We start from the raw sequence: 19,453 nt of genomic DNA on the forward strand, positions 1-19,453 counted from the left end.
TCTGCTCCTCACATTCATTCAGTCAGCAGAGACTCTCCACTTCCTGTCTGCTCCTCACAGTCATTCAGTCAGCACAGACTCTGCACTTCCTGTCTGCTCCTCACATTCATTCAGTCAGCACAGACTCTGCACTTCCTGTCTGCTCCTCACATTCATTCAGTCAGCAGAGACTCTGCACTTCCTGTCTGCTCCTCACATTCATTCAGTCAGCAGAGACTCTCCACTTCCTGTCTGCTCCTCACAGTCATTCAGTCAGCACAGACTCTGCACTTCCTGTCTGCTCCTCACATTCATTCAGTCAGCACAGACTCTGCACTTCCTGTCTGCTCCTCACATTCATTCAGTCAGCAGAGACTCTGCACTTCCTGTCTGCTCCTCACAGTCATTCAGTCAGCACAGACTCTGCACTTCCTGTCTGCTCCTCACATTCATTCAGTCAGCACAGACTCTGCACTTCCTGTCTGCTCCTCACATTCATTCAGTCAGCAGAGACTCTGCACTTCCTGTCTTTACCTCACATTCATTCAGTCAGCAGAGACTCTGCACTTCCTGTCTCTACCTTACATTCATTCAGTCAGCAGAGACTGCACTTCCTGTCTGCTCCTCACAGTCATTCAGTCAGCAGAGACTGCACTTCCTGTCTGCTCCTCACAGTCATTCAGTCAGCAGAGACTCTGCACTTCCTGTCTTTACCTCACATTCATTCAGTCAGCAGAGACTCTGCACTTCCTGTCTTTACCTCACATTCATTCAGTCAGCAGAGACTCTCCACTTCCTGTCTTTACCTCACATTCATTCAGTCAGCAGAGACTGCACTTCCTGTCTCTACCTTACATTCATTCAGTCAGCAGATACTCTACACTTCCTGTCTGCTCCTCACAGTCATTCAGTCAGCAGAGACTCTCCACTTCCTGTCTTTACCTTTCACATTCAGTCAGCAGAGACTCCACACTTCCTGTCTGCTCCTCTCTCATTGTCAGCAGAGACTCTGCACTTCCTGTCTTTACCTTACATTCATTCAGTCAGCAGAGACTCCACACTTCCTGTCTTTACCTCACATTCATTCAGTCAGCAGAGACTCTGCACTTCCTGTCTTTACCTTACATTCATTCAGTCAGCAGAGACTCTGCACTTCCTGTCTGCTCCTCACATTCATTCAGTCAGCAGAGACTCTCCACTTCCTGTCTGCTCCTCACAGTCATTCAGTCAGCAGAGACTCTGCACTTCCTGTCTGCTCCTCACAGTCATTCAGTCAGCAGAGACTCTGCACTTCCTGTCTGCTCCTCACAGTCATTCAGTCAGCAGAGACTCTCCACTTCCTGTCTGCTCCTCACTCACTCATTCAGTCAGCAGAGACTCTTAGCCAGCGCGGCTAAGGAACACGTGTGTGTGCATTAGCTCTATGAGCAGCGGTGGCGTAGGTCTGGCTAATTGCTCATTCCTGGCAGTTTAAATGTAGAGTTATCAGGGAAAATGAGTCACAGACATTGCCAGCCGCTACTAGGGTGGTAGCATTCAGTGCTGTTCGGTGTCTGCTGTACACTAGGGAGGGGAGAGAAGCAAAGTTCTGTGGGTGAAATGCAGGGTGAGACATTATGGAATCTGGAAGGAAGGGCAGGTAGAATGTCTGGAGGATGAGGAGGAGGTGGAGGAGGAGGAGGAAGAGGCTGTCCAGGGAAGCAGAAGCATGGGGAGATGGGAAGGATAGCTGGCATTTTCACGGTTTTGGTTTTATTGAGAAAAGCTTTAGAGCAAACTGGTACCTGAGGCCAGCTTCATTGTTCTCTGTATCTGCAGTGGAAGAGCAGGTTGGGAAGCCAGCCCCCGTCCCTGAGCCCAAACCTGCCACCGTTCCTGTCAAACCCCTGCTGGCCCAAGAGGGAACCCCTGTCAAGGAGGCTCCGCCCCCCGCGACCCCCGCGACCCCCGTAACCCCAGCGACGCCCGCCACGCCCGCGCCGACTCTCTCGGTCAACCTGGCCAACGTGGACCTGGGCAAGATCAGCTCCATCCTCAGCAGCCTCACCTCGGCGATGAAGAGCACGGGTGAGTCCGCCCCCGGTCCCCAGCCCGTCGCGGCCGATTGGTCGACACCGGGACCAACCGCGGCGAAGCGAAGGCGTGAAGGGGCGTGGTCTGAAACGCGGATGCCTTTGTAATCGAGTTTGTAAGTCTGCTTCGGGGAAGACCGTCTGTCTGCTTCTCAAACGCCATTGGCTGGCAGGAGACCAGCTGACAGCACTAGTATGGCTGCTTGCTGACTTATGGCCAGGGTTTCGAAACCTTGCCGGTGTGAACGGATTCCTCTCGACAAAGTGTCTGTGACCTTTTGGCAGAAAATATGGTGAGGCCGAATGTGGAAATGGATACCGTCTAAATGTCACTGTCTGGTCCCTGTCTCTCTTTCTTTCTCTCCATTTCCCTTCCTTTCTCCCTGTCACTCAATGTTTACTTCCTCTCTGTCTCACTGCCCATCCCCCACCCGCTCCCTCTACCTATCACTCTGATACTCTGCCCCTTCCCCATCCCTCCCTCTCCCTCTCTCTTTCTCCCTCTCCCTACCCCCACTCCCTCTCGCCTCCCTCTCTGCCTCCCCTCTCTGTCCTTCCCTCCCTCCCCCTCTCTCTATTTCTCCTCCTCTCCCCCCTTTTTGTTTCTCTCCACCTCCCTCTCTGTCTATCTCTCTGTCGTCCCACCCTCTCCGCCCTCTCTCTTTCTCTCTCTCTCCCCCTCCCTCCCTCCCCCTCTCTCTCTTCCTCCTCTCTCCTCCTCTTTCTCTGTCTCTCTCCCTCTCTGTCTCCCACCTTCTCCCCCGCTTTCTCTTTCTCCCTCTCTCTCTCTCTTTCTCCCTCTCCCTCTCTTTTTCTTCCTCTCCCTCCCTCCCCCTCTCTCTTTCTTCCTCCGTCCCTCGCTCCCCCTCTCTCTCAGGTGTGAGCCCCGTCTCCCGGACCTCCCCGGGGACCCCCGGCACGCCGTCGGCTCCCGGCCCGGCCCAGAAGCCCCCCCCCGCCGCCGCCGCCGCCCCGACCCCCAACCCGCTGGCCAGCATCCTGTCCCGGGTGGAGATCAGCCCAGAGAGCCTCCTCAGCGCCCTCTCCAAAACGCAGGGCGCCGGCCGGCAGGGTGAGCCCCCTGAGCAGCGGGGCAGGGCGTGCCACGCCCTTTTTCCGCCCCTCTCTCTTAAAATCAGTGTGCAACTGTCTGGGGCTGCCGTCTGGGGACTTCCCTCTTGTCCAGGCAGAGGTTCCGTCCACGTTGGGTGTTTCTGTGTTCGTGTCTGTATTTGGGAAGGGTGGTGCGGTTTTTCCATTCAGTTTATTCACGCCGATTGAACTTACCGAATGACTTGCTTCCAGACCTGCGTTTCCTGTTGAGAACGTTGGTCAAATAAATAGGCAAAACCTGAGATTTTGGAAGTTGGCGGTTCCACCGTTTTGCTTACTCTGTCGCACCTCCTCTTTGAATCTACCTGCTAGCGAAGGTTGTTTGAACGTTCTCCTCTCCCTCCCTCCCTCCCTCCCTCCCTCCCTCTCTCCTTCCCTCCCTCTCAGGCATATCCCTTCTGCAGAGCGTGGCTGGAGGCTCCTCCGGCACCAGCGTCGCCCAGCAACCCGCCCCCGCAGCGCCGCCTCGTGGCCACGCCTCCGGCCCCCCCGAGGCCGCGCCCACGCCGTTGCCAACCCCCGAGGAGAGGGGCCCCGCCCCGCATTCGGCCCCGAACCCCAAAACCCCGCAGGGGGCGGGCCAGGAGCCGGAGCCGGAGAGCAGAGGGGGGAGGGGGCGGGAGGAGGAGGAGCCAGAGGCCACTCCCCCCGTCGCCTCCTTCCCCTCCAGCCTGGAGTCCAAGATCCACAAGTTCCTCCAGGGGAACCCGGGGTTCCGGGCCTTCAACCTGGGCCTGGGGCCCGGGGACGGGCAGGGGGGGGGCAGCAGCGGCAGCAGCCCCTTCCTGGCCACCGAAAACCTGGACGGCACCCCCGTGAGGGACGAGGCCCCGGGCACGCCCACGCAGGACGAGATGATGGACGAGCCCGGCCCCCCGAGCGCGGCGGCGGCCCCCGCGCACAACGGCGGCGTCGGGGCCGGCCCCCACGCCGGGAACCCGCCGCCCCCCTCCGCCGGCCTCGCGCCGGGCGAGTTCGGGAGGAGGGGGGACGGGCGCGGCCTGTCCCCCACCGCGTACCGCGCCGAGCCGTGGGGGGCCCCCGGCTCGCCCCGGGACCGCTACGGCGAGGGGCTCCCCAACAGCCAGGGGTTCCGCCACCCCGACCCGACGCCCGGACCCGGACGCCCGCCCCCCGGGGCGGAGCGCTTCTACGGCGGGGACCGGAGAGGCGTCACGGCAGGTGAGCACTACCCCCTCCGCCCCCCCCCGGACGGGAGCGGAGGAGGGGGGGAGCGGGGGGGCGGCGAGCCGGACGCCCAAGCGTCGCACTACCAGCGCATCCAGACGCTGGTGTCCCCGCCCGCCTGCGGGGGGGGGGGAGGGGGGCCCGCGGAGATCCCGGGGTACGGCGGCCGCGGGCCGTCCGGCGAGAGGATCCGGACGGTGGAGAGCATCCGCGTGATCGGCCGGGGGGCGCGGCCGCACCCCAGGGGCGAGGAGTCCGGGGGCAGGCCGCCCGGCCCGGGCTGGTACGGAGAGGCGTACGCGGACGGGGCCGCCGCCCATCCCCGGAACCCCGGCCCCGCCCCTCACAGGCGGCCCGACGACCCCCACAGGACGTTCCCGTTCGAGGAGAGGGGCCGCCTGCCATACCCCGGGCGGGACCCCCACCCTCCCCAGCGCCCCCGCATCCCCCCCCCGTCCGACTTCTTCAGCTCCCCGCCTCCGCCCATCCCCCCGCCGCCCCCTCCCCCCATCCCGCAGCTGCCCCCGCCGCCCAAAGACTTCCTGGCCCCGCCCTCCTCGGTCATGGTCGGGGGCGTGCTGGTGCCTGTCGAGCGACCCCTGTCCCAGCCTCCTCCCAGAGGGGGGGAGGGGGAGGTGAACCCCACGACCCCCCCCGGCTCTCTTCAAAGATCTGCCCCACCACGGCGGAGTCAAAGACCATTTCCCCTCCCGCCAGGCCCCCCCCCTCCACCGGCCTCCGTCCTCCATGCTGGGGAGGGTCCGCGACGGCCCCAGCCCCCCGCCCTCCTCGCTGGGCCTGCCCTCTCCCCCGCTCGACCGCGCCCACCACCAGCTGAACCAGCGGCCCCCGGGGAGCCCGCCTCCCCACCGGCGGCCTCCCTCCCCAATCCTGCGCCAGCCCCACCCCAATCACGGACCCCAGCTCCGCCCCCCGCACCAGCAGCCGCGCCCTCACCCGCCTCCCCTCGCGCAGAGGCCGCCCCTCCGCGGCCACCTCCCCCGCCCCCCGCCCCAGGCCCACTTCGACCAGGAGCCGCCGTACCGCGGAGGCAAGCGACCGGGGCCTCATTTCGGCAGGCCTCCAAGAGGGGGGTTCGGCGGAAGTCCCTTCTACCCACCAAAAAGGCCTTTCTTGCCCCCACGCTACTGACGCATCAGTCATGACACATATATAGCTGTTTAAAAAGGGGCGGAGCAAATAAGTGACATCATCCCCCCTGTCTCGCATATTACGAATACTACACGTATTGGCTGAGTCCATCTACACACATGCTCCATCTGGCTGCTACACACAGCAAATGGTACGGTGTATTGCACTAGTCCAGCACACCAAAAACTACAGTTCCCAGCATCCCTTTCACCAACCTGTCCTATTGTGTAAGATGAAGGAGGGGTGATATTGATCGGCCAAATCCGACCGCACTCTGGCAAGAGGTTCCATACCTCCCTGCTGAAGTCGAGGGACAGAAACAATAGGACTAGGATGAAGAAAGTTAGGTCCGACACAAGATAGGGAAAGAAAACGACAAGGTGGTCATTTAATTTGGTTCCTTTTTCACCCCCATCCTTCTGGCCTTTTCAGAATCAGAAGTCTATATTTGAGTCATTCAGGTAGAGGAAAGAATATGAGAAATGCAGTGTGCTGTGAGGGGAATAAACCTCACTGAACGAGAATCTTTCCCTCCATCCTCCCGAAATCCTTGTACCTGTCTGTGTGTTATGCGCTCTGCAGTTGAGTGATGGGTGACGGTTCTTTTTTTTAAGCTGACCAGATGTCACCATGCCCATCAGCTTTCCAGCTGCGATCAGTTTTGTCTAATTTACCAATTTAAAGCCACAAGTTACCCCTTGGCCATCGTCCAGGCTGATATTATAATATCTCTTTCTGTGTATACATATGAACACTTATTTATGTATGTATGGACTGAAAGAGTACATTTGTTACCTTCTCGTCAACAGTTTGTTTTCTTGTAAGGGGGGAAAAAAAGATAGTACAATTACTGTTTTTGCTATGTTGAATCAGTTTGAATGCAACAACAGGAAGGAAGCAACAAACTTGTTCATAAACTGTACGTCAAACAAGTATCCTCTTTGTAATAAAGCAGTGGTTCAGCAATCGAGGGTTAAAGCAAAGACACCCTTCGAATGGAATAGCGTAGCGTAGGACTATTTGAGTTTGAAATACAAGTGCAGCAAGTTCAAGGGTGAATCAACTTTTACATGTACTGAATTTAATAAAAATACAAGTTTGAAAACAACCAGGGGAAGGTACTTTCTTTTACAGCTGCGCAGTCACTTCGGTGGGAAGTTTCAGAGCGGCTTTCGCTGGAGTCACCTGCGCCGGTGCGATTTCTGTCACTGTCGCCGCCGATACTGCTCACGACGTTTAAAAAAAGAAAAAAAAACATACAAACAAAAAAAAAAAAAAAACAACGCCTGTGTTCAGTCTGTTTTATTTCTGTTTTTATGTCGCGCAACAGAGCAACCGTTCTGAATAGTACTGGAAGTTGTGAACCATGTACGGAGACAAAGATTTAAATCTCCAGTTGGTTTTGATTTTATTTTGTTTATCTTAAATTATTTTTTTTTTTTTATTTCATTTTTTTTTTTGTTATAAAGTAGCAGGGAAGTGTGGTGTTTGTATGGACATTTTGGGCATGGCTGCCGTAGTTGATGCAAGAAAAAAAGAAAAGAAGAAAAAACCATACATCTTTCAGACAGCTACTTTTGTTTCCTATCGTCTTTCCACATTTGACTGTTGACTATCCTCTTTTCTTAATCTCTTGTGTCTCAGCCTTTTTGCCCTTGGTCTCTTCCTCTCCTCCTCTTCCTCTCCTCTTTTGGCTCCTCTCCTCCCTCCTCTTTAGCTTTCTGCTTCTTTTCACACATTATTCTTTCACCAAGAAGAACTGACAAACTTCACAAATGGTTGGATAGTAAACTGTAGCGGCAATATTCAAATAATTAAACTCGTTAAACTTGTATGCGATGTTTCAGCTAAATTAAAAAGAATTGGTTAAAGGTCGATGTCTGTGTGACTGGCTAGAATATTAGGTGCCTCTTTGAACTTAGATTTTTTCTTTGTGGTTTTGATTTTTTTATTTTTTTTATTTATTTATTTTTTAATGCTCAGCTGCCAATCTGTCAGTTTGTCAGCTACATAACTTGGTTCATTTCATACATCTTGGAGCTGTTTTGAAGAATGTAACCTGGTCCCTGTATAAGAGCTTAAGCACATACTTAATTGTGACTTCAGTATAAATGGGCCATTTTTGTGTGACACTTTTTTTTTTTTTTTTTCAGTCTAAAGTGTGAATGGGAAATGTACATATTCATTTTTTCTTTGGACAGTAGAAAATTAAAAGCAGAATTTTCGAAAATGAAACCACCTTTACATTTTGTACACAATGGGTTTAGACCAAGCAATCAATTCCATGCGAGTATGTGTAAATGAAAAGTAAATAAGCGTTTTGTTACAGTATAATGAAAAGAGAGAGAGGCTTCTTGAAAATAACAAAGATTTGGGTCTGAGGCTTATCACATTTTTAACAAAATATTTTAAATTGGAATCGGAACTGTACAATAAATTAGTTGTTTCACACTTGCATACACACTACACGTTTACTGAGCACACTCAACATCTTGTACAATTTTTACATTTTAAATGTCCAGCTGTGTCCCTGAATTATTTTAATTTAAATGGCTACTTTACCCCCTAAACCAGGGTTCTCAGACTGAAATCCAGGAAGGGTCGCTGTGTCTTCTGGTTTTTGACGTGTTCCTTCACTTAAGTGCTTCATTTAAGCTACTGATTGGCTAAAGAGTCTGTGCACTTCGGTTCCAAGGCCTTAATTGGCTGCTGATTGAAAGGAAATCACAAAATCCAGAAGAGACTGTGGCCTTCCAGGACCGGAGTTTGAGACCCCTGCCCTAAACCAAAAGTTCTGAAAAAAAAAAAAAAATTTTTTAATAAAAATAAATTTTTAAAAAAATTACATTTTCTTTTAGTTTGCTTCAGTTTCTGTCAGTATTTTCATTTCACTCAAAGGGCGTTTCAGGCTACTGGTAGCAACGTACCAGATATAGTTTCTAAATACCATTTCATTGGCTCCAGTTCAATTTAAGACCATAGTGCACGGCGTGCAGTGTGAGCGTGTGTGCAAGGATCCCGTGGTCTTCACCAGCTCGTGTCTGAAAACGTTCGCATGCAAATAGCCTATGAATATTTAGGAGAGGCCATTTTAAACGTGGACTGCTGCGTGTCTGGGCCGTGAGCAATCACGATGGCTTCTGGTTTATGTGCGTCCTCTAGTGGTTTTGTTTGGGTGTTGCACAAAGAATGACGTCTCACATTTCCCTGGCCATTTGGACCGTCGCGAATTCTTTATTTTTCTACCGTCTATGATTTGACCAATATATCGTTCTATAACCAACCCCTTATCTAGGCCTACGTCGGAGGTCGTTACATTTTAATGCGTTTCTGAGTTTTCAGCATACTATTTTAGGAAACCACCACATTTTAAAAACTCATACTTAAATTATCTGTGCTAGGACTCGTGTGCCTATTATTTAGCATCATTCTGTGAGAGAGAACCTTAAATACTAATATTTATTTGTAGAAAATGAAAATAAACTAATTTAGACAGATGCGAATTCCTACGAAAACCGTTCGCATCCTCCTTTCCCAATTGTGTCGTTTGTGCACATTATGCAAAGCTGCTAGCCCACATTAAAACTTTCAATAATACTCAATAGGCGCATGGATGCCTTTATTTCTTAATTCCGTACAACTATTCGATTTATGATTGCAAATGACGCTGTTTTGACACCACTTTAGGATCAAGTGCTGACAGGTCCACGAAGTAAAAGGTATTTTTAAACTGTTTTCTAGTTAGTCTGCTCCGACGTAGCGGTGTTTAAATAACCAAGGCACTCCGTTTTGTAATAGCTTATGCAGAAAGTCTGCTATTGCTGGCTCACAAGAACGCCGAATATGCACAACCGTTTTAAAAAATGTGGTTTAACACTTAACTGTGAGACATTAACAGTGAAAACTGAAATTGTGCATATAATTTAACACATAACATTTACCATCTCGTTCGGTAATTACTGTGCTATTACTTGCAATTTATCCGGTGGGCTAAATTAGTAATTCTGTTACATAAAATCGCTCGAAATAGAAATTTTAATTTGATTAAGCTGTAATTGAAATGCTCCGCACGATCTGAGTGTTATTTACAACAGCGCATATGTTTTCTATTACAAACATTATATTGAGTGATCCCCGATGAGAGAGCCTGTTCCCATGAGGTAGTCTCTATTTTTATACAGTCTATGGGTAGTCTGCACCCTCAATTAACCCCAAGTTCGAGGCTTGCGCTCGGCAGACTGCATTTTCGATGCTGCGTACATTCCTTCTGCGTTTCAGTACTGGACGATTCTCCCCTCCCCTCGTTACAGCTCCGAGCAATGATTGGATAATTTTATCTACCGTAATGCTGTGCATCCAATAGATGCGCTCTTACGTTCCGAATTTCGGCCAACCAGCTACGGCCGTTGGTATTGCAGTAGTTCCGGTGTTATGGCGGCGTGCAGGAGGGCAGAGAGTGTTGGATCAAGTTCATGTAGCTAGTTAGCTACCTTGTGACATTTTTAAAGTTTTGGTGTGGTTACTTGAATCATGATGTTGGTGACCGCGCTGAAGGCATTGCCAGTTTGTCGAACTCGATCTGGTTCATCGCTTTTATCATACAGACGTTATTGTAAGGTGTGTGCCTCATTGCTTGCTTTACATTAATGGGAATTACCATGGCCAGGGCAGCTAAAATCAGTAGCAAATGTATGTCGCTTTGAAAGTTCTATTATTTATATATGTACTTACATATTTTCTGAACTATTCGTTTTGTTGTTGCCATACTGTCATAGCATGCTAGAGTCGCGATTTCCATACTGTTACCATTGCAAACTGCTCTGGTGTTGTGATGTCAGGGAGTAACTGCACGAAGCAGATTAAGTTGCTTTATTTCTGTCGCCAAGTTGAGATGCTGTGCATTTATTATTTTGTGATTTTCTTCAGTCCAAGGAGATAGACATCATACCCTTTGGTTAGAAGTACTGTCCATCACTATTTCGCTACTGTCGGCGATGTGGCTGCAGTCTTTTTCTATGGTTAATGCGTAGCTCAACCTGAAAGACCTTAAGCTACTTGATATGGTTAAACAGAGGTGGAAAGCCCAGGGGCCAGAAAGTAAAACCCCAGCCTTGTGCTTCTTCTGCCCATGAAGTCAGCAAGCTCATTTCACTAATTAGTTCCACCTCCTGGCTGAAGAGCTGTAGCAAATCCTGAGGTGGTTGGAACAAAATTCTGGGAAGGAGTTTTGCTTTCTGAACCTGGATTTTCCACCTCTGTTGTTTTTAATGTTTTTTATCTTGGTCACCCGCTGCAGTTATCACTGTATCTTACTTGTATTCCTTTGTTTTTCTTTCTCCTTCCTGTCTTTATTTCTCTCTTCCTGTTGCTCTCTGTGTTGGCCCGGGCCCCGGCAGCAGCCGCTGTCCCCGTGCCTCTCCGAGCGCCTGCGCGTCTTCGAGTCCCTGTGGGAGAAACGAGGGGAGCAGGATGGGAGGACGGAGGGGGAGGAGCTACGAGTCCGCCTGCCGGACGGCAGGACGGTGAAGGGGACGGCGGGCGTCACCACGCCCCTGCATGTCGCGCAGAAATCGCGGTAAGGCCGCCGCAGACACACACGCACACGTGCGCACACGCACACGCACTCAGAGGCACTGAGGCAGCCGGTGGCCCCTGACCGGCTCTGTATTCTGTTCCACCTCTAAAATGTTCTGTCTGCTCCTCTGTTTCTGTGCATGGGAGAAAAGGGCTGAAGTGGTGGTGGATTGTGCTATTGATAATTGTCATCACTGTGCGCCGCATCTCTACTGTGTGTCATCACTGTGCGCCTCCACTGTGTCTCCACTGTGTGTCAGCAGGGTTAAAGGTGCAGTCGTGAGCTCGGTGAATGGTGAACTGTGGGAGCTGGCACGCCCTCTAGAGGCTGACTGTGACCTGCACCTGCTGGGGTTCGACAGCGCCGAGGGCAAACAGGTACGAGCTCACTTAGACCGTCGATTGTCACACCGACACATCAGTGAGCCTGAGAGACAGTGAGCCCTGCTCGGACTATGACATCACAGCAGTGGCAGAAGCATTTGGCCAATCAAAATTTGTCCTTAACTTTCACTTACGAGTAAATGCAAACATTGCACAAATAATAATTTTTGCTTTTAATAGCTAGTTAGCTAGTCAAGGTTAAGTGCGAATGATGATTGAATCCCAGCTAGTGTTTGTAGAGTTATAAAAATGGGTTGTACTTGTTAGGCGCTGTGTATGCTTATACCATGAATTCCATGACTAACTAAAAGTAATTACCATAGATGTCACCGGCCGCTAGATCAGAACACAGGCTCTCATTCCTGCTCTCTTGCAGGTGGTGTGGCGGTCGGGCGCCTGTGTGCTGGGAGGGGTACTGGAGGCTCAATTTGGGGCCACAGTGGGTCGGGGGGGCAGTACGGAGGTTGGGTTCTACTGTGACTACCGGCTGGAGAGCAGGTCTGTGTCCCTCCCTCAGACGGGTGTGGTGTGTGTGATTAATACCGCTCTGCTGTTTTGATTTATTCCGTGGTGCTTTATCGTCTTTGATGGTCACAGCATAATCAAGCGCTCTGGCCTACTGAAGGATATGAGCTAATTTTTTTCTCTCCCTCCCTCTCTCTCTGTTCTGCCCTCTCTCTCTCCCTCTGTCTCTCTCTCTCCCTACCTCCTCTATCTCGCTCCCTCTCCCTCTTTCTCTTCCCCTCATTTCTCTCTCTCTCTCTCTCACTTTTCCCCTGTCCCCCTTCTCGCTTTCTCTCTCTCTTTCTCTGTCCGTCCCGCTTTTCTCTCTCTCTCTCTCTCTCTTTCTCTGTCCGTCCCGCTTCTCTCTCTCTCTCTCTCTCTCTCTCTCTCTTTCTCTGTCCGTCCCGCTTTTCTCTCTCTCTCTCTCAATCAGCTCCCTCTCTCTGGGCGAGCTGGAGGAGCAGTGCAGGAGAACGGCCTCCCTGAAGCTCCCCTTCTGCAGCCTGGAGGTCAGCGCGCCGGAGCTGAAGGAGCTCTTCCAGGTGCTGGTGTGAGATGAACGGGGCCTGTGTCCGGAGGCTTCCTGCTCCGTGTCTCTCTGTTCTGTGAAGCAGACTCTCAGCACATGGAGGACGAGAGCAGGGCATGGGCAGCTGTAACCTGATACCAGATCAGCTATGAAACGAGCAGAAGTGAAAAATCCAGGTTCAGAAAGTAAAAGTCTCCTTCCCAGTGTTTTTGTTCCAGTCACCTGGATTTGCTAATTAGCTCAGTTCTTCAGCCAGGAGGTGGAACTAATTAATTAGTGAAACCAGCTGGCTGAGTTCGTGGGTGGAAGAGACACGTGGCAGGACTTTTTCCTTTCTGACCCCTGGACTTTCCACCTCTGGAAAAGGGGAACAGTGACTGGGGGTTGAAGCGTGTAAAGGTGCTCGCCCTGTAGCCTAGAGCTTATTGGGTATTGGGTGCTTTTTGTGTTGTCCACTGCAGGACAACCAGCTGAGACTGCAGCTGCTTGAGGAGGAGATGTCTGGACCCACTGCCACAGTGTACAGGTGTGTTTAAGTACCACACACGTCTTGTCATACACCACTATTTACCCTGAAGAGTTGGCTTTCTGGAATGCTTTCTCCCTCAAAAAAAATTCTAAGTCAGTGTTCTAGAACTCAATTGCTTTCAATTACCGGCAGCGATTGTGACATCAGCATTAGAATGTTCAGTTAAGAACGTTCTAATCACATGTTTGTGATCTTGCGCCTTAAAGGGCCAATGTTTCCGGTGAGGGTAAAATTTCACTGCTGGCGTATTTTATGTGAATCAAAAATGGGGGTTTTGGCAGCTGTACAGTATAAAAGAATACACTGGAGACTTCTGGTGAACAGGGAAGCACGCCCCGTATACTTTAGTTACATTTTGGCAGTGCATCCTTAGAATTTATAGCCATGCGTAGTTTGCATAGTGCATAGTCCACACATTTTTAATCGGGTGGGGTGAAAAATTGCCCGTGGGTCGGAAGGAGTTCCGGCCGTAATGGATGGGCTAGATTTACTTTGACAAAGTTGTCTCTCTGTGGGGTTAATTGATGACCTGCGTGCGTTTCTGCTCTCTGTCTTCCGCACACCGCTTTGTGTGTGTGTGTGTGTGTGTGTGCACGCGCGTGTGTTTTTCAGGTGTGGGGATTCGCTACATGTGTGCAGGGGGCCGCTTGTCCCTCACACCGGCTACCTCAGGGTCTTCAAGATGCTGAAGGTGAGTCAAAACATCCGTCCATAAACGTATTCATCACACGATTGTAAGTTACAGTGTACAGTAGAATACAGATGTGAGTGTGAAAGCAATAGGTGTGACAATAAAACTATCTCTGCAATGCCACTGAGTGGTTGGTGTAATATATTGTAATGACTGAGGGCCTGGACGAGGCTTGACCTTGCGTCTGCAGGGGGAGAGGCGACCGCGGTAAAGGTGGATTCACCGGTGGTGGCGCTGTTTGGCAGCCTCGCGCGCGGTTCGCTACGCTAGCTCCTCTCAGGGCGTGGCCTCGCGCTCACGTGCCACCCCACGGGCCGCGGCCCCCGTGAGGCCCCGCCCTGTCCACTGAAGCCCCGCCTCCACTAGCGCGCTTCTGTCTTCGATGTAGCGGGCCGAGGTCGGGCGAACTCGGGTCTCCGGGGCGAGAGGCGCTAACCGCTGCGCTAAAGGTGAATCCACCGGCGGCGGGGCTGTCGGGAAGCCTCGCGCGCGGATCGCTGCTGTATTCTCAGTAGTAGGCTAATCTGACCGATGGCCTGTTCTCTCTCTCTCTCTATCTCCGGCCTCAGTTCTCGTCGGTGACGGTGGAGGGCGAGGAGGGTGAGGAAGGCGTGGTGCGGGCTCTGGGGGTCTGCTTCCCGGGGGAGAAGGAGCAGGAGGAGTGGGAGAAGGAGCGGGAGGAGGCGCGGCGCAGGGACCACCGGCGCATCGGCAAGGTGAGCGCGCTCTCTCTCTCTCTCTCTCGCCCGCCCGCCCGGCTGTCCGGCGTTAGCGTCGTAGCTAGCTCCACTGACCTGTGCTCCCGGCTCTGCTTCAGCACCAGGAGCTGTTCTTCTTCAACGACGTCAGCCCCGGGAGCTGCTTCTTCCTGCCCAAAGGAGCGCACATCTACAACACGCTGACCGACTTCATCAAGGTACCGCGACCGCACACGCTGACCGCACACGCTGACCGCACACACTGACCGCACATCTACAACACGCTGACCGCACACACTGACCGCACATCTACAACACGCTGACCGACTTCATCAAGGTACCGCGACCGCACACGCTGACCGCACACGCTGACCGCACACACTGACCGCACATCTACAACACGCTGACCGCACACACTGACCGCACATCTACAACACGCTGACCGACTTCATCAAGGTACCGTGACCGCACGCGCTGACCGCACACACTGACCGCACATCTACAACACGCTGACCGACTTCATCAAGGTACCGCGACCGCACGCGCTGACCGCACACACTGACCGCACATCTACAACACGCTGACCGACTTCATCAAGGTACCGCGACTGCACACACTGACCGCACACACTGACCGCACATCTACAACACGCTGACCGACTTCATCAAGGTACCGCGACCGCACACACTGACCGCACATCTACAACACGCTGACCGCACATCTACAACACGCTGACCGACTTCATCAAGGTACGCCGACCGCACACACTGACCGCACATCTACAACACGCTGACCGACTTCATCAAGGTACCGCGACCGCACGCGCTGACCGCACGCGCTGACCGCACATCTACAACACGCTGACCGCACATCTACAACACGCTGAACGACTTCATCAAGGTACCGCGACCGCACACGCTGACCGCACATCTACAACACGCTGACCGCACATCTGCAACACGCTGACCGCACATCTACAACACGCTGACTTCACATTTACAACACACTCAATATTTGATATTGCAACATGGGTGCTTGTATGCAGCACGTGCATTGATGGGTTTAGTTTCAGTAAAACAACACCGAAAACAGAGTTCCACACCAATTCGGATATTGGCGCCTATTTTTGTTTCTCTTACCTAGCTGTAATTTCTGAAATTTAAATGTTTAAATAAGGTGTGTTGTCTGAAATGTAATTTTGATGTATAATTTGGCTTTAATCTCCTTTTTACCCTCATTTTTTTTGTGTCCCCGTCCCTCCCCTTTTCTCCTTCTCTCTCCTCTCATGTTTCAGAGTGAATACAGGAGGCGGGGCTTCAGCGAGGTCATGACCCCGACCCTCTTTAGCACTGCATTGTGGGAGCGTTCTGGCCACTGGGAGCACTACAGTGATAACATGTTCCTGGTGCAGTGCCACCCCCACACATACGCCCTCAAGCCCATGAACTGCCCCGCCCACTGGTATGCAAGGGGGAGGGGCCTTTACATTTGTCTGCTTTTATTGGCTATTTTGATTGCCCTTTGTAAATGACTATTGAATAGCAGCATCAATGTCAGTCCTGGGCTCATTGTGGGCTCCTTGTGGGCTCATTGTGAGCTCATTGTGAGCTCATTGTGGGCTCCTTGTGGGCTCCTTGTGGGCTCCTTGTGGGCTCGTTCCGGGCTCATTGTGAGCTCATTGTGGGCTCCTTGTGGGCTCCTTGTGGGCTCCTTGTGGGCTCGTTCCGGGCTCATTGTGGGCTCATTGTGAGCTCATTGTGGGCTCATTGTGAGCTCATTGTGGGCTCATTGTGGGCTCATTGTGAGCTCATTGTGAGCTCATTGTGAGCTCATTGTGAGCTCATTGTGGGCTCATTGTGGGCTCATTGTGGGCTCGTTCGGGGCTCGTTCGGGGCTCGTTCGGGGCTGATTCCGGACCCTTTCCGCCCCCGCTCCAGCGTGATGTACGAGCAGCGGGTTCGCTCCTGGCGGGAGCTGCCGCTGCGCTGGGCCGATTTCGGGGCGCTGCACCGCAACGAGCTGTCGGGGGCGCTCACGGGCCTGACCCGCGTCCGCCGCTTCTGCCAGGACGACGCCCACATCTTCTGCACCCCGGAGCAGGTACGGACCCCCCCCCCCCCCGGCTGCACCTCCGCACCCTGAGCCCCCGTCAGGTGATTTCTGCGTTAGGTTCAGGTCATGCAGCAGGGAGGAGTTATAGACCGTGTGCAGAATGAGGGGACTGAGCTCTGCTGCAGCTCACACACACTCATGTGTAATAGTGTCCTCTGTGTCTGTTTCCTACTTCCTGTTCACTGGTTTTTCTTCTCCTTTTCATCTCTCTCTGCCTATCTGTCTCTCTCTCTCTCACACTCACAAACACTCTCTCTCTCTTTTTTCTCAAATTCAAAGTGCTTTATTGACATGACAAAATTAGCATTTGCATCTGACAAACAAAATTAGCATTTGCATTTGACAAACAGTAATAACAGATTAATGTGGTTATATACATATATGTATACACATTATATGTATGCACTGTGTGTGTGTGTTGTGTTGTGAACTGTAGTATTATGTGATGAAGTTCTCTCCACCCCTCTCACTCTCTCTCTCTCCCCCTCTCCCTCTCCCTCTCCCTCTCCCTCTCTCTCTCTCTCTCTCTCTCTCTCCCCCTCTCTCTCCCCCTCCCCCTCCCTCTCTCTCCCCCTCTCTCTCTCTCTCTCAGCTGGAGGAGGAGATGACTTCCTGTCTGGAGTTTGTGCGCAGCGTGTACACGGTGTTCGGCTTCTCCTTCCGCTGCCTGCTGTCCACGCGCCCCACCCCCTGCCTGGGGGAGCCGTCCCTGTGGGACAGCGCTGAGGAGGTCCGTCCCCCAAACCGCCCCCCCCCCCCCACACAGGGCACACCGCTGCTCTTTATACTGTAGTTATTGCACAGTGTTCTTCCGACTGTAAATACACACAGGCGTGTTGCCATGACCACGCCCTGGAATCCTCAGCAAACACAGGTAATGTTAGCTGCATGCATTGTCGGAGGTAACTCTCTCTGACTAGAGTACGTGTAAAAATGTAGTGAGGCGTGCATTAACAAGAAACTCTATGGTCAATAATCTGACTGATTGAATGTTTGGTGCTAGCAGGCCTAGACACTTGCGTTGTGTCCTAGTAGTGTTCTGACTGGCAAACTTATTGAATGGCTCCTGCAGTAAAGTTATTTCTCCACTAGAGGGGGTAAGGGGAAATCTGTAGTAACACTGTTTTTCCAGCAGATGGGGACCAAGGCCATTGATCAATGGCACTTATCATAAAGGCTCTACTGTAGCCCAGTCTGAAAGAAAGCTAGGGAGGTGTAGAACGGTGCCCAGACACAGGGGGTGAGTGGTGATGACCTTTCACCCCTCCCTCTCTCGCCCCCCCCCCCCCCCCCCCCCCCCTTCTCTTTCGAGCAGCAGCTGGAGCGGAGCCTGAAGCAGTTTGGGGAACCATGGGAAGTGAACCCAGGGGATGGAGCCTTTTACGGGCCCAAGGTAAGGGCCAGAGAGGGGTGGGGGTGGGCCTTGTTGGTTCTTCAAATCCCCATAAATGTGTGCTTACGCGTGTGGAACTTTGATCTGGAATACGTGAGGTTTGGGAGGATGGGTGCTGGGGCAGGTACGGGTGTGCTGGCGGCTCATCCCCCCCGAACCCCCCTTTCTGAGCCCGCTTCTGTCCCTGTGCCTCCGTGCCTCCCCCAGATCGACATCCAGATCCGCGACGCCATTGGCCGGCAGCACCAGTGCGCCACCATACAGCTGGACTTCCAGCTGCCGATCCGATTCGACCTGCAATACGTGGGGTGAGAGAGCGGCGGGGGGCAACCGTGGGCAGTCGCTGCGGTCGACACCGCGGTTCGGTCGCGGTCGACACCGCGGTTCAGTTGCGGTCGACACCGCGGTTCGGTCGCGGTCGGCGGCGTTCTCTCGCTCCGCGGTTGAGCGCGTGTGCGGTCCTCTCTCGCAGGGCGGACGGAGAGATGTACAGGCCGGTCATGGTCCACAGAGCCGTCCTGGGGTCGCTGGAGCGCATGATCGCCATACTGGCCGAGAACTTCGCTGGGAAATGGTGCGGTTTGTTAGCGTGCGCTAGTGCGCGTGTGCGAGTGAGTGAGTGACTGAATCTCTTTGAGTTTGACACATCTGGAAGTGCGTGTGTCATCGTATTTATTAAATTGCTGTTACACAAGCTTCAGTGTCAATTTCTGTTCTTTATTTCTCTCCCACTGTCTCTCCTCTCTCTGCTCAGGCCTTTCTGGCTCTCTCCGGTGCAGGTCATGGTGATTCCTATAGGGGGCAGCAGTGAGGAGTACGCGCAACAGGTCAGCACGCGTCAGCGGTCGGGTTTGTGAGCGCGGCGCTTGACTAGGCGCTTCCCACTGAAACCATGTCTTTCTTTCCGTGTGTGTGCGCTGCCCCCCAACCCCACCCCCCCACCGCGGAATTAAGGTGGCGAAGAGCTTCCGGGAGGCGGGCTTCATGGCGGACCTGGATGCAGACACCGGCGCCACCTTAAACAAGAAGATACGCACGGCGCAGCTGGCCCAGTACAACTACATACTCGGTGAGTGGCGATGGTGTCGGGCAGCAGTGGTGGGGGTGTCAGTGGGGGTAGGGGGGAGGCAATCGTTCTCTCTCCGTTTTTGTCATGGCAGAGGCGTTTATCCACGGTGCCTTATAGCGTATGACACTGCTGGGTGTTTGCCGAGGCAGAGTGGGTTAAGTGCATTGGTCAGAGGTGCGGAGGCCCCCAGACTTCTGCTTGGAAGAGTCACATTTCTCCTCCGCTGAGCTGCACTGCCTGCTGCTTCCCCTGTCAGTGGTGTCCTGACCTCATTTTCCCACCCCCCTCTCTCCCTAACTCTCTCTCCCTCTTTCTCTGACACTCTCTCCCCGTCTGTCTCTCTCTCTCTCTGTCTCACTCTCTCTCTATCCTCTCCCCCCTCTCTCTTACTCTCTTCTCTCTCTCTCCCTGACTCTGACTCTCTCTCTCTCTCTCTCTCTCATTCTCTCTCATTCTCTCTCTCTCT

General features: G+C 52.9%; 2 protein-coding genes across 9 annotated transcripts in view; both read left to right on the forward strand.

Annotated features, from left to right (window-relative positions):
• Positions 1–19,453, forward strand: part of tars2 (threonyl-tRNA synthetase 2, mitochondrial) — a 33,132-nt gene that overhangs the window by 12,411 nt on the left and 1,268 nt on the right. For 2 of the 8 annotated variants that reach the window (XR_004766547.1, XR_004766549.1), the window contains exons 8-13: positions 1,798–2,046; positions 2,929–3,123; positions 3,552–4,346; positions 10,901–11,079; positions 11,339–11,456; positions 12,400–12,480. Coding sequence is in view for 5 of the 8 variants with exons in the window: in XM_035429555.1 (XP_035285446.1) it covers positions 10,035–10,121; positions 10,898–11,079; positions 11,339–11,456; positions 11,839–11,960; positions 12,400–12,508; positions 12,957–13,021; positions 13,637–13,715; positions 14,285–14,431; positions 14,533–14,631; positions 15,708–15,874; positions 16,351–16,513; positions 17,118–17,255; positions 17,841–17,918; positions 18,126–18,226; positions 18,391–18,492; positions 18,673–18,745; positions 18,873–18,987 (1,945 nt within the window). In the remaining 3 variants the exon portion in view is untranslated. Of the gene's footprint in view, positions 1–1,797; positions 2,047–2,928; positions 3,124–3,551; positions 4,347–9,308; positions 10,122–10,897; positions 11,080–11,338; positions 11,457–11,838; positions 11,961–12,399; positions 12,509–12,956; positions 13,022–13,636; positions 13,716–14,284; positions 14,432–14,532; positions 14,632–15,707; positions 15,875–16,350; positions 16,514–17,117; positions 17,256–17,840; positions 17,919–18,125; positions 18,227–18,390; positions 18,493–18,672; positions 18,746–18,872; positions 18,988–19,453 lie in introns of those variants that run through there. The other 6 variants (XM_035429555.1, XM_035429554.1, XM_035429558.1 and 3 more) reach the window with 6 other exon arrangements.
• On the forward strand, positions 4,859–7,336 carry LOC118233720 (extensin-like). Its single transcript, XM_035429599.1, has one exon. The coding sequence runs from the start codon at positions 5,100–5,102 to the stop codon at positions 5,502–5,504; it is 405 nt and encodes a 134-aa protein (XP_035285490.1). The 5' UTR covers positions 4,859–5,099; the 3' UTR covers positions 5,505–7,336.

Source organism: Anguilla anguilla, chromosome 8 (assembly GCF_013347855.1).
Source record: "Anguilla anguilla isolate fAngAng1 chromosome 8, fAngAng1.pri, whole genome shotgun sequence".
Lineage (NCBI taxonomy): Eukaryota > Metazoa > Chordata > Actinopteri > Anguilliformes > Anguillidae > Anguilla > Anguilla anguilla.